At 40.6% G+C, this 11,538-nt stretch overlaps 1 protein-coding gene across 9 annotated transcripts; it reads left to right on the top strand.

Annotated features, from left to right (window-relative positions):
* On the top strand, nucleotides 1-10,782 carry LOC148340184 (glutathione synthetase-like). 9 transcript variants are annotated; one of them, XR_015842466.1, is made up of 18 exons: nucleotides 1-144; nucleotides 1,190-1,299; nucleotides 1,390-1,458; nucleotides 2,238-2,375; nucleotides 2,531-2,676; nucleotides 2,773-2,848; nucleotides 3,826-3,965; nucleotides 5,204-5,320; nucleotides 5,533-5,613; nucleotides 5,755-5,832; nucleotides 5,928-5,997; nucleotides 6,680-6,874; nucleotides 7,196-7,285; nucleotides 7,546-7,627; nucleotides 7,825-8,014; nucleotides 8,157-8,588; nucleotides 9,127-9,219; nucleotides 10,300-10,782. XR_015842466.1 is itself a non-coding variant. In XM_088289670.1 (17 exons), the coding sequence occupies exons 4-16, from the start codon at nucleotides 2,244-2,246 to the stop codon at nucleotides 8,278-8,280; spliced, it is 1,521 nt and encodes a 506-aa protein (XP_088145796.1). In that variant the 5' UTR covers nucleotides 1-144; nucleotides 1,190-1,299; nucleotides 1,390-1,458; nucleotides 2,238-2,243; the 3' UTR covers nucleotides 8,281-8,284; nucleotides 8,494-10,087. The 9 variants fall into 9 exon arrangements, 5 of the variants coding, with proteins under 5 accessions (XP_088145796.1, XP_088145794.1, XP_088145795.1 ...); XR_015842467.1 differs by lacking the exon at nucleotides 10,300-10,782 and having other exon boundaries at nucleotides 8,157-8,284; nucleotides 8,494-8,588; nucleotides 9,127-10,087; XR_015842464.1 differs by having other exon boundaries at nucleotides 8,157-9,219.
* The last annotated feature ends 756 nt before the right edge of the window (nucleotides 10,783-11,538 follow it).

Here is an 11,538-nt window from a genome sequence, read left to right as displayed (position 1 = left end):
CTTCACGCCAACTTTTTCTCGCTGAATGTAAGCTGCGTCTTCCCTTCTCAAGGGTCATATCTACTGCGACAAACAGCAATTCAAATCTATTCGAATACCTCAACGAAGCTTGAAGCGAAGCCGCCGTCAGAGGACACACTCGAAGTGAGTCAAGCCCCTCCATCAAAACAAATGCGACTAGATTTTAATCGGACAGTTAGCCATGGCGGGCGGCGGTGGGCGACTGGTTAGCAAGTCCTCCTCACAGTTCAGGGGTGCGGGGTCCTCCGGGTACTCCCGTTTCCTCCCACATTCCAAAGACATGACATAGGTTGATTGGCTGATCTAAATTGTCCCTAGGTTTGAATGTGTGTGAATGGAAGTTTGTCAGCCATACACAATAATCATGTTTGGTTTTTTATGGGAGAAATTCTCGTCATACTTCAGGTTTTGCTGTTCTGACTGAAATAAATTACAGTTTACAATTATTTTAGTTGAGTCATATTTGTGTTTGTTTATACCATTATGCTAAGCATAATATTGTCTTGTCCATAGAGGACAGTGAAAGTGCGTGTGTAACTAGGAAGAGGGCTCTGAAAAAGCATGCTTATGAAAAATGTTGGATTTAGTTACCTTATTAGGAGTGATCAATTCATAATGTTCCCACACGGGAGACGTATTAAAAAGACATACAGTTAATATCTAAATCTAATCTCTGAATTATCCCAATTCTACAAACGATCAAGTTACTCTCCACAAAACCCCGCATTTTATTGTATAAGGATGAGGGGTTTGTATTGCCCTACATTCGAACCATTTCCCGTATCAGTCACGTGGTACGGTTGGGCTGCAGGGCTTCATACGTCATTATTTCCGGAACCTCCCTCCAAATGAAGCAATCCCCGAAAAAAAAATGAAGCAATTCCTGATACGCCCTTCGTGGAAACGCCCCTTCCCCTTCTCAGCAGGCGCTCCAAAGCCTCAATATGTAGAGGAACGTTACTACCTGCATGAATTAATCAAGAGTAACCATCCTTTTAATTCTTCTGTCATTTGTTTGAATAAAAATACATCTCTTTCAAAATCGATAGGAATCACTTCTGGGTGGACTTCTTGCAGACCTCTGAGACGCTGAATACTTCAAGTGGGAGTCACGAGACCTCACGAGCATCAATGCCTATTGAAAGATTGCTTTCCTAATGTTTTTCAGAAGGACTAGGATGACTGTGTGGGACTGTGCAACAGTCACAGGATTTTCCCTTTCAGAACAGCATTCTGTCCAGGAAGCATCTCCAATGAACTCTATTACTTACCTCACCGGTAATATATTTATGATGGATCACAAATTGTATTTGCTTTACTTTTAACTCGTATTTGAATGAATACAATCTTTTTTTTTTACCACTGTAGGTTTGGGTCCAGAGATTGTGGTTTCACATTTCAACAGGCTGAATTAGAAGCTTTTCCAGAGGCTCATCTGTCAGTGACACGATCATGCAGGAGTATTTGTATTTTGTCATGGAGCACAATAGGGTCCAATGTTAGTCCGTCACTTGCAGTCCGCATCTGAACTGAATTTGAGACTTTCTCAGCTTTAAACGGAAAGATTTGTATTGTAATTGCTGCAAAAACGCCTTGTTTGATAAAAAAAAGCAAAAGAAACATTCACTCATAGCTTTATTTCAAACTGAATTATACACAATAAAATATCAAAACAATGAGTATTTGTAACATTTAATGAGGGGTGTGGTGGCTATCGGAGTTTCTGGAAAATGTCTATTTTTATATTTTCCTGGACGGCCAATGTATTTTCGGACTGATCAAACCACACCACTCCTTCGATCCTCTTGACTGTAATTTGAGGTGTAATTTCAGCAACAAAGAATTACTGTACAAAATGCGACCAGTAGGGGTCATCCAGACTGTTAAAAGAATATCGATTTTAACAAAAAAAAAACTATATATATATATATATATATATGTATATATATATATATATATATATATATATATTTATATTTATATTCATGAAATGTAATCAACTGTATATGCTACGTACAACATGGCAACATCATGTTGAAAAGAGCTGTTTGAGTACCAATTCTAATTCAACCAGGAACTCTTTAGTGTAGCAAACACCTGTCGCAAATTTGACCTGTGGATTGTTTGCAATTGCAAGTCTGCATCCTGCTTTACTGTGTGTTAAGAATGCTTCTTATTTCCATTTTCTGACTGTGTTCTACATATCTTAAATATAGATTGGAATGGATGAGGAGCTACAGAATGACTTTCTGATGAACACAACCCTAACAAATGAACTGGTAGAAGTGGCAAAGGAGTCAGCATTTATAAATGGTTTCCTTGTGAGGCTTAAAGAATCCCCCAACTCATCAGAGGTGAGAATTTCCCTTCTTTTTGAATATGTTAGGTAGTCAAGATGGTTACGTAAAACTACCCAAACAATTTCTACAAAACTAAGGTGGAGCATGAGCCACTGGAACTAGTTGTGCATTCACCAATTGTGCAATCACCATTACACAATGTATTTTAGGTGGTGACACATGCTCCCTTCACGGTCTTCCCCACACCAATGCCAAAAGCTCTTTTCCTCCAAGGCATGGAACTGCAAACTCACTACAACACACTGGTGGATAAAATAAGCCAGGACCCTGACTTCCTGCAAGAGGCTCTTGCCAGGTGGAATGCTGACTTGTGCATAGTTGGGATATAAGCGCAGATTTCAAATATTACAAACTATAACACATTTTCTCTTGACACATTTTTGTATTCCAGCACCATTACTGTGGATGATTTCACCGCAAGGTTGTTCAAGATACACCAGCATGTCCTCAAAGAAGGACGGTTGCAGGTAAGCAACTCCACCTGTTTTTCAAATTTTCTTAGTGAAGCATGCCTTCAGGGACGTTTGTGCTCTGTGGGACAATCATGGTGGAACAGAGAAGAACCATAATCTTTTCATATCACATCACAATAACCACTCAGCATACAATTGTCCAATATACTTAAGAATAAGATTCATGGTGAATTAAGGAATATCATCCAAGGCCCCCCATTAAATCATAATAATGCTTGACCCCAGAAATAATGGACAAAAAACCCCAATTTTTTTTAAATCTTAAACCATTGTTTGTCTCGTTACCAAAATTAAAAAAAAAACATTAAAAAATATGTGTTTATATTATTACACATTTGCGTCACAAATGATACCACAGGCATTCTGACATTCAAATGATATAATAAAAACATCAGTCTTTTTTGGTTTTTAAACTTCTACCTTTAACAGTAACTCTTTTGATTCATTGTGATATGTTGTAAGCATGAAAGAAATGTGGAATATTCAACAAAAAAATTGGGCTCTTAAGTTTTCCTTTTATTATGAACAACATTAACCATGAAAGCAGCAGTTCAGGCAAAAAGCAACATCAGCCTATATGTCTTCAAATTGCAACTGTGACACTATGCCACCAAATATACACGTACCATCTTCTGGTTTTGAAGCTGTATTTGTTCAGAGCGGACAAAAAATCCAGAAGACCCACACCACCCAAGAATCTGTTGAATGTTTCCATAGCTGCATGTTGATAAATCTGATGCTTTGCAAGGGAAATAGTTTTTCTGCACTGATTATGCACACATCTCGTACTTTTGTTTTTGTCCCTATTTTGCATCTTTACATCGAATTATATATATAATTGAATAATTTTATATATTATATAATTATATATATTATATGTTTTTAAAAAAAGACAAACCAGTCTAATTGTAGAGGTCACAATGCTGACACTGTCTTCATCAAAATGTTTGGTATTCTTCCCATCTTCTCAGTCAATTGTGTTGGGTCTGAATCGATCCGACTACATGTGGGAGAAGACGGAGGATGGACACACCTCTCTGAAACAGATCGAGATCAACACCTTTGCTGCTGCTGCTGGAGGCGTCGCCTCACGCATGCCTGATATCCACAGGTAACAGTTGTCAATGTGTAACCCTAAAATAATTCAATATTATGCAAATAAGTATCTTGGATGAATATACCAGAAAGCCCCTGAGAATCTGGGCAAAATGTCCATAGCGAAACGGTCTTCTGATGTCGCACAAGCTTAAGTGTGGAAGGAGTAAGTACTGCCGGCCACAGGCGGTTTTACAGGGTGGCAAGGGGTGGCAGTTGCCATCTGTTAAAGAAATTTAAATTTGTTGTTTGTTGTTATCAAGTTTCAAACTATGCTTCCAGGTCAAATGAAGTTCAAGTGAACATGCTCCCTTTTGCCGTTAGAATTAGCAGGCAGAAGAACAGGAAATCGGTCAGCTTAAACTTAGCAGAAGTGTGAACCAAAAGATGTCTTGTAAGCTGAAACTGTTAGAATAAGCCGGAAGAGTGTGGGCGAGTGTGATGAAGTCAATGTTCAAGTTTTCCATTCTGTATGAGTTGCATATTCAAATTGCTTATGCTATGATGCAAATAAAAACCATGCGGGAGCAGGAAGCTCCGGCTTTTCCTCTGACTGCTCAGAGGGAGCCCCTCGCGAGAGACCAAAGACAATCTTGGCTGGTTGATTCATTTGTTCAAGCTTGTTTTGATAGAAACATCCTTCACACCATCTTTACCAAATTCCTTGGCACCCCACTTGCCAGAATTTCAAAATCTTACCATGTGAACCAGGCTTGAGACGTTCAAGGTTTAATCTTTTTAACAAGTATATGCTACTGGTACCCTACCCAACCGGCTTGTCTCTGAGCCAGGGCTGAGCTGGCCGGGCACCTCCGCATGCTCGTATGGTGGCTGCTGCAGGAGGGGGCTGGTGAAGAGGTGTGGTAGGCGTTCTGCCACATGGTCATTCAAATTGTGTCCCCAGACTCAGTGCACTCCATGCTTGCATGAAGTGCTTTGGGACTGTGGCTTAACATCTCATCGTTTTGGATAAATAAAGGGTCCATAAAAACAAAATAAGTGTTTATTTTAGTTTTCGTTTGCATTGTGATTTTTCATTAAAATGCTGCTTTAAAAATGGCTTGTAAAGCTACTGGTAAGTTTTAAGATTGAGACAGTCTGACCCTAGGATAATTTATCTTTGTATTAATCTCTATTAAAACAATTTCAACATCCAAATTGTCGACCTTAGTTTTTGCACTGAATTTCTGATGTTGATGTTCCTTAAAATTACTTTTAATATTGACAAAAATATTGGTTTTGTTGCTGCAATAGACACATCCTCAAGGTGGCTGGGCAGCTCGAAGCGAGCCAGCGCATCATCGACAACAACCCTGCGGTTGGTCAGGCCAAGGCTTTGGCCAAGGCCTGGGAGCTTTATGGCTCAAAGCGGTACGTCCAGTGAAACACTTATTAAACAACATTTCATTGAAAAATAAGTTTAATATCTGAAATAGGCATTTTTAGAAAGAATTCTTACCTCGTATATTGTATCCATTGGGCTTTCCAAAGATGGCTATTTGATACAGTGATGCACCGTACACCTAACGTAGAATGTGTGTCATGTGATAAAGTGTTTAACAGGAGCCCTGTTGTCATTAAAGAGCGGTTGTCATGTTCTTGGTGGAGGAGTGTCAGATCAATATTCTGGATCAACGGATAATTGAGAATGAGCTGTGGAAAGGGTAAAGTGTGATTACTTAAGACCTTCACAGAATCTTCAATCACCTTGATGTTTAAAATGAAACCTTTGCTGCATTATGCATAATGTGCTCACTGACCAGTTTTCATTTCATAATAACCTCACAGTTTTCAATGTGTTTCAGGAATATTGCCAGTATACGAAAGCGTTTTGAGGATGTCTCTGAATCTGGAAACCTTGATGAGGACAAAAGACTGTTGGTGTATGTGTCTTCTGCCCATTCATATGCAACATGACAAACATAGCCGGCTGTGTTTTTGCTTGTTTTAATACATTTCTGTCCGACCGCAATTTCAGTGATGGTAAGGAGGTTGCAGTGGTCTACTTCAGGAACGGTTATATGCCTCAGCACTACAAGTCTGAAAAGGTAAGTGCGTTTTTCTGCAAGCACGATTTGAACGTCCACAGACCATGTGTACGCACAAATGAGAATGGATCAGCCTTCGAAAAAAACACACCTGTCAAACACATCCGAGATGCACAATGTATTGAAACTTCAGTCATTTTTTAAAAAATCCATCTATCCATCCATTATCTGTACACTGCTCCTCACAAGGGTTGCGGGAGCCTATCCAAACTGTCTCACGCGCGCACGGGGAGAACATGCAAACTCCACACATGAAAGCCGGGGCCGGAATCGAACCCATGACCTCTGTACTGTGAGGCCATAGTGCTAACCTGCTGTCCACCGTGCCGGCCATTTATAAAATCAATCATAACAATTTAGATGATAATAACTTAAATCACCCGTTTGCTAATTAGTCGACTAATTTCCCCAAAAACTGTGAAAGACATTTCTCTTCACTTTTATCCTCGTGCCGTTCAAATTCATGCGTGTGCCTTTGTAGTGTACGAATGAATCCCCCGCTGTCTGTGTGTTGGCGTAGTCACTCAACAGGCAGAGTGCGAGTAAGCTGATTGCAAATACAAAAAGGTTTGACAGTTGACAAACGACCATCGAAAAGATCAATGGTACCCACACTGGGGCTTATCCGTGATCTAACACTGATGGCATTTATAATATATAATTTCCATTTTTTTGTTTACAGACCTGGGAGGCCCGCCTGATGATGGAGCGCTCTTTGGCTGTGAAGTGTCCAGATATCAGCACCCACCTGGCTGGAACGAAGAAGGTCCAGCAGGTGCTTGCTCAGCCCGGCGTTCTGGAGAGGTTTTTCCCCAACCAGCCGCAAGTAGTTGAGCAAGTTAGAGCCACATTTGCTGGCCTCTACACTCTAGACATGGTGAGCAACAACCTGGGGCTGTGCAACATAATGTAATGTTTTTTTTTTTGTTTTTTTTTTTTGCTTGTACAATTCCACAAAAGTTATTTTTTGTTGCTCTGCAATCCAGAAAAAATATTGCCTAATTACGATTGCACAAGGTGTGTTGCAGCCGGGAGAGATTGAATGCATGCAGGAAAGCGCCCGTCCAGGACTGTAGTTTGGCACCTATGTCCTACAGCAGGGGTAGGGAACTCCAGTTCCCGGAGAGCCATATCCTGCCTGTTTTAGCTCTCTCCCTACTCAAAACACACCTGATTCAAATAATCAAGATCATTTCAGGCTTCTAAGGAGTACATCAACAAGTGTGTTGCCCCAAACAACTTGGGTCCGAGCATCACTGGGGCACACAAACCCCTCCACCACGATAAGGTGCTTGGTGTGCTGGTGCTTTTATGTGCACAAGATAACAGGAGTTAAGATTGCCTTCTGAAACATTCTCCGTAGGAGACAAGCCAAAAAGTTAATCTTGTTTTCAAACCCATACTGTAACTGTTAGGCCATTTATACAGTTTTAGAAGAAAACTATTAAATGGTTTGATTTGGATGAAATCTGTTTTTGCAGTGCAAATATGTTTTAGGAGGTGAATCTTGCAAAATCTCATCTTTTTTTTTTGTTGTTTAAATTAAAGGGAGCAGAAGGTGATAGAGCGGTTGCAATGGCTTTGGAGACACCGGATCGTTTTGCACTGAAGCCTCAGCGAGAAGGAGGAGGTACAGTCGAAGAAATAAAAAGTCATTCATTTCATCATACACCATAACATGTTTCCTTTCCCTACACGGGTTAAACTGCATTTACCAGGCCAAGCTTGCATGGGATAGAGCTAGCATTGCTAATTTTCATGCTTTGCTAATTCCACAATGATTGAACTTGATAAATAAACAACATAACCACATTTCCTTACTTGGAGGAAACAACATTTACGGACAAGAGATCTGTGAAGTTCTTGGCAAAGTGAAGAGCAGTCCAGAGAGAATGGCCTATATACTGATGGATAAGATCCAGCCTGAGTCTACACAGAACTACATGCTCAGAAGAGGCAAGCCCTTAAAATTAAGTCATTGCTTAAGTGAAATGGGCTTCTTCGGCACCTATGTGAGGTAAGCAGTTACTATTGATTGTGTAACGTTGCTATTTTGCCACATTAGGATGCTTGTTTCTCATTGCTGCTGTCAGGATGAGGACCTAAAAGAAATACATGAAAAGGATCTTACATAATCCTCACTTTCCGTTTTTGTGCAGGCAGGGTAAAGACATGCTGATGAACGATTATGTGGGCTTTCTCATGAGAACGAAGCATTCAGACTATTCGGACGGTGGTGTAGCTTCAGGAAAGGCAGTCTTGGACAACCCTCTCCTCCTCTGAGAAGGTGCACACATACCTGGGCACCATTACTCCACTGTGCCCTCTCCCATTTTATTTCCACTTGACTCGTCAGCCACACCTACCTAATTAAGGCTCTGCTTGCCAGAGTCTTCAATATGCGCCGATCCAAAATGATCCAGCAGTTCTCTTTGGCGACTTCTTCTGTTGACAAGCCTATCTGCATTTGACTTTCCTGTCTTATTATTCTTTCAGGAATCCTCTCTGTCTTCTGCACCTACCTATGAGTTCTGCCTAAGCTTGATTGCCTGTCACCGTGGCTGTGTGGTGTTTTATTTTGCAAACCAACCGTGAGTTGCACCATTCTGCTATGTATGGCTTTCGGACCAATTCATGACCTGGCTCTCAGCCCCTTGCCCATTTAGCATTGATAGAGGTCACTTTAGGAGTACAGTGGAACCTCGGTCTTCGAACGACTCTGAGGTCGAACAAATCGGAGTTCGAACAAAAAAAAAAAAGAGAAATTCTTGCTTCGCAGTTCGAACAAACATCGGAGTTCGAACGGCGGTATGACGCGTGAGTGCGTACGCGAGGGTGGGATGCTGAGCGGCCAATTGACCAATTGTTGTCGCGTGCGGACGTGCTACGTGCTGCGAAGTGTTTTAGCCCCTAATCATGCCTCCAAAGAAGGTCAGTGCAAGCAACAAAGCTGCTACTAGCGAAAAAAGAAAAGTAGTGCGTACAACTATTGCATTTAATTCGGTGTTCGAACAAATCGCTTTTCGAACAGGGTTCTGGAACGGATTGTGGTCGAGAACCGAGGTTCCACTGTATTTATATGTAATTGTGAGTGTGAGATTTACCTGCATTACTCCTGCTCACCTCTAGGGGCACCAAATCAAATACATTTGGATTGATTAGAAGATAATTGATGAAACCCTCATCAAATCAGTCTTGAAATATGGAAGGGGTGACAAAAAAGTAAGTTGGGAGTTCTTTTACCAAAATAGAGTTTAATGCTTTGACTCAAACACACACATAATTCACACATGACCTCTATATATGGACAATGTTTATGAACTACAGCTATTTAAACATACAAGACATACCACATACTACCAGGTTCTATGGCAAGCCTAAATGAATAAAGAAGGAAAAAACATATGTGAGGTAAGGCAGGAATGGGACATCTGATAGATGAGTGTGAGAAAGTGTTATGACTCTCGTGACGGTGGCGGACTTTATGAAATGCACAAAGTTTGCTTGCGTTCACTACAATTTTCTATGCACCAAACTGAAGCCAGGGTGAGCTGCAAAGTCATGACTTACGTCTGGTCAGCAGAGTCTCACGTGTTGACTAGATAAAAGGTACTTGGACTTGTTTGCAGATGAAGAAAAGTAAAGAAAGAGCTAGAACCGTAAAAACAAATGCTTGGTAGGGTTCTTGTATGGCTCGGACCCTGTGCGGCCTCTGAGCTTTGTCAGAACTGCACTGGGTGGTTCACGGCTGGCCTTGTTGCTTGAGCTTGTGCTCCTGAAAGCCAGATTCTTACGGCTAACCACCGAACTCTGTTTCGTTGTCAGATCTGATGCATTTGACTTTCCCGTATGGGGCTGTATCTGCCAGGAATTTCTCAGTCGCTTGCGCTGTATCACTCTTATGTTTCATGAAATATACAAACACTGCACCAGAATAATCATTGGGAAATGATAATGCAAAGCGATGTCTGCCAATTGACTCAGGATCCATTGGTCCCGCTACGTCTGTGTGGACCATGTCGAGTGCATTTTTAACTCTCACAACAGGTTTTCTACTTCTTCAAGTTTGAATAAACTTTCCCTGAGTGCACACCTCACATTGTAATGTTGTTTTGTCAATTTTACCCCAACAACTTCTTGCAATCTTCATCATAATCAGCATCACAATTGCAGTGAACCATGATCTCATGCCATGTCTGCAAGTCACAGCACCTTTTGCATTGGTCATCGTTGTTACCATTCGCAGTGTGTAAATAATCAATGAATCAGTGAATGTGGAATTGTCTCCCATCCTTGTCGTAGAACATAATGTCCTTTCTCGAAGATGACTGTCGCACCACTGGATGTAGCTGCCTGTACAGAGAAGATGCCCTGCGGAAAAGATGAACTGTGTAACGCCGCCCCCTGCGTTATTTGTGCCATTCCCCGTTATTGTCCGTCAGACACACCTCCGCATCACCCCTGTGTTCTGCTACTCCATTGCATCTTGTGCTGTCAGCCAATTCCAGAATTGATAGAATAAATAATACAGCGGCGATTGGCTGGCGACCAGTCCAGGGTATGCATGCCCCTCGCTCAGTCAGTTAGGATCAGCTAGCACACCTGTAACCCTAGTGGCAATAAGAGGTGCAGAGAATGGATGGATGGAAAGATTAGATTATCGTGCCCTGAAGCATTGAAGCTGTTGAAAAGGTGTATGGCACGGCTGTGCCTTTTGCCTTTTGTAACATTAGCATTAGAAAAGTCAACCCTGGTGTTCAAACCATGATGTGAGACCTCAGAAAACCTTCACCGCAATATATATATGTATATATATATATATATATATGTATATATATATATGTATATATATATGTATATATATATGTATATATATATATATATGTATATATATATATATATATATATATATATGTATATATATATATATATATATATATATATATATATATATATATATATATATATATTACACAATTTTCCCTATTCCAACTTTGTCTGTAATTACCAGAAGACCACCATTTTCCTGTTATTCATATCCTTAAGGGTGTTGACTTACAACACATTCCTCAGTGGGGGGGAGTGCGAGCATTGAACAGAAACAAAGGTCATTGCTAGTGAAGTCTTTCAGCAGCCTATCATGCCGCACAGGATACACACGCCATCCGACATTCTTTGTTTTTTCCTGCAAGAGCCCCAAAAAAAAAAGAAAAAAAATTGTTGTGAATTTTTCCCCTAAAGATGTTGTCAGTGTAAGGCAAAGCTGGCCATTTGGCCTAGTCAAATTCCATAGTCACATTCCTTTCCCTACATACAGAAATTTCTGAAATTCACCAAGGTTCAAAATTTCAAATTGGAATTCATATCCTCACGTAAGACGCCAAAATGTACAGTTCGTACACAAATATATTTTATGCAATCGCAATCAGTTAATAGCAGCTATGTTATTAATTTTCCAACCTCCTTCGATTTGCAAAAAACTATTGACAGAGTGCAGAGACACTTTGAATGCAGTGGAAAAGACATGGCACAATGAGCAAT

Source organism: Idiotropiscis lumnitzeri, chromosome 3, assembly GCF_059441095.1.
Source record: "Idiotropiscis lumnitzeri isolate Australia: NSW breed Sydney's pygmy pipehorse chromosome 3, RoL_Ilum_1.0, whole genome shotgun sequence".
Classification (NCBI taxonomy): domain Eukaryota; kingdom Metazoa; phylum Chordata; class Actinopteri; order Syngnathiformes; family Syngnathidae; genus Idiotropiscis; species Idiotropiscis lumnitzeri.
This window is presented reverse-complemented; position numbering and strand designations above follow the sequence as displayed.

Bases quoted from the DNA above. Each gene is read 5' to 3' on its own strand.
- LOC148340184 (XM_088289670.1), top strand. From the start codon at position 2,244: ATGGATGAGGAGCTACAGAATGACTTTCTGATGAACACAACCCTAACA. The intron at 2,849-3,825 runs GTAAGCAACTCC...CCATCTTCTCAG, and splicing joins TCAAAGAAGGACGGTTGCAG to TCAATTGTGTTGGGTCTGAA. The intron at 5,614-5,754 runs GTAAAGTGTGAT...AATGTGTTTCAG, and splicing joins GAGAATGAGCTGTGGAAAGG to GAATATTGCCAGTATACGAA.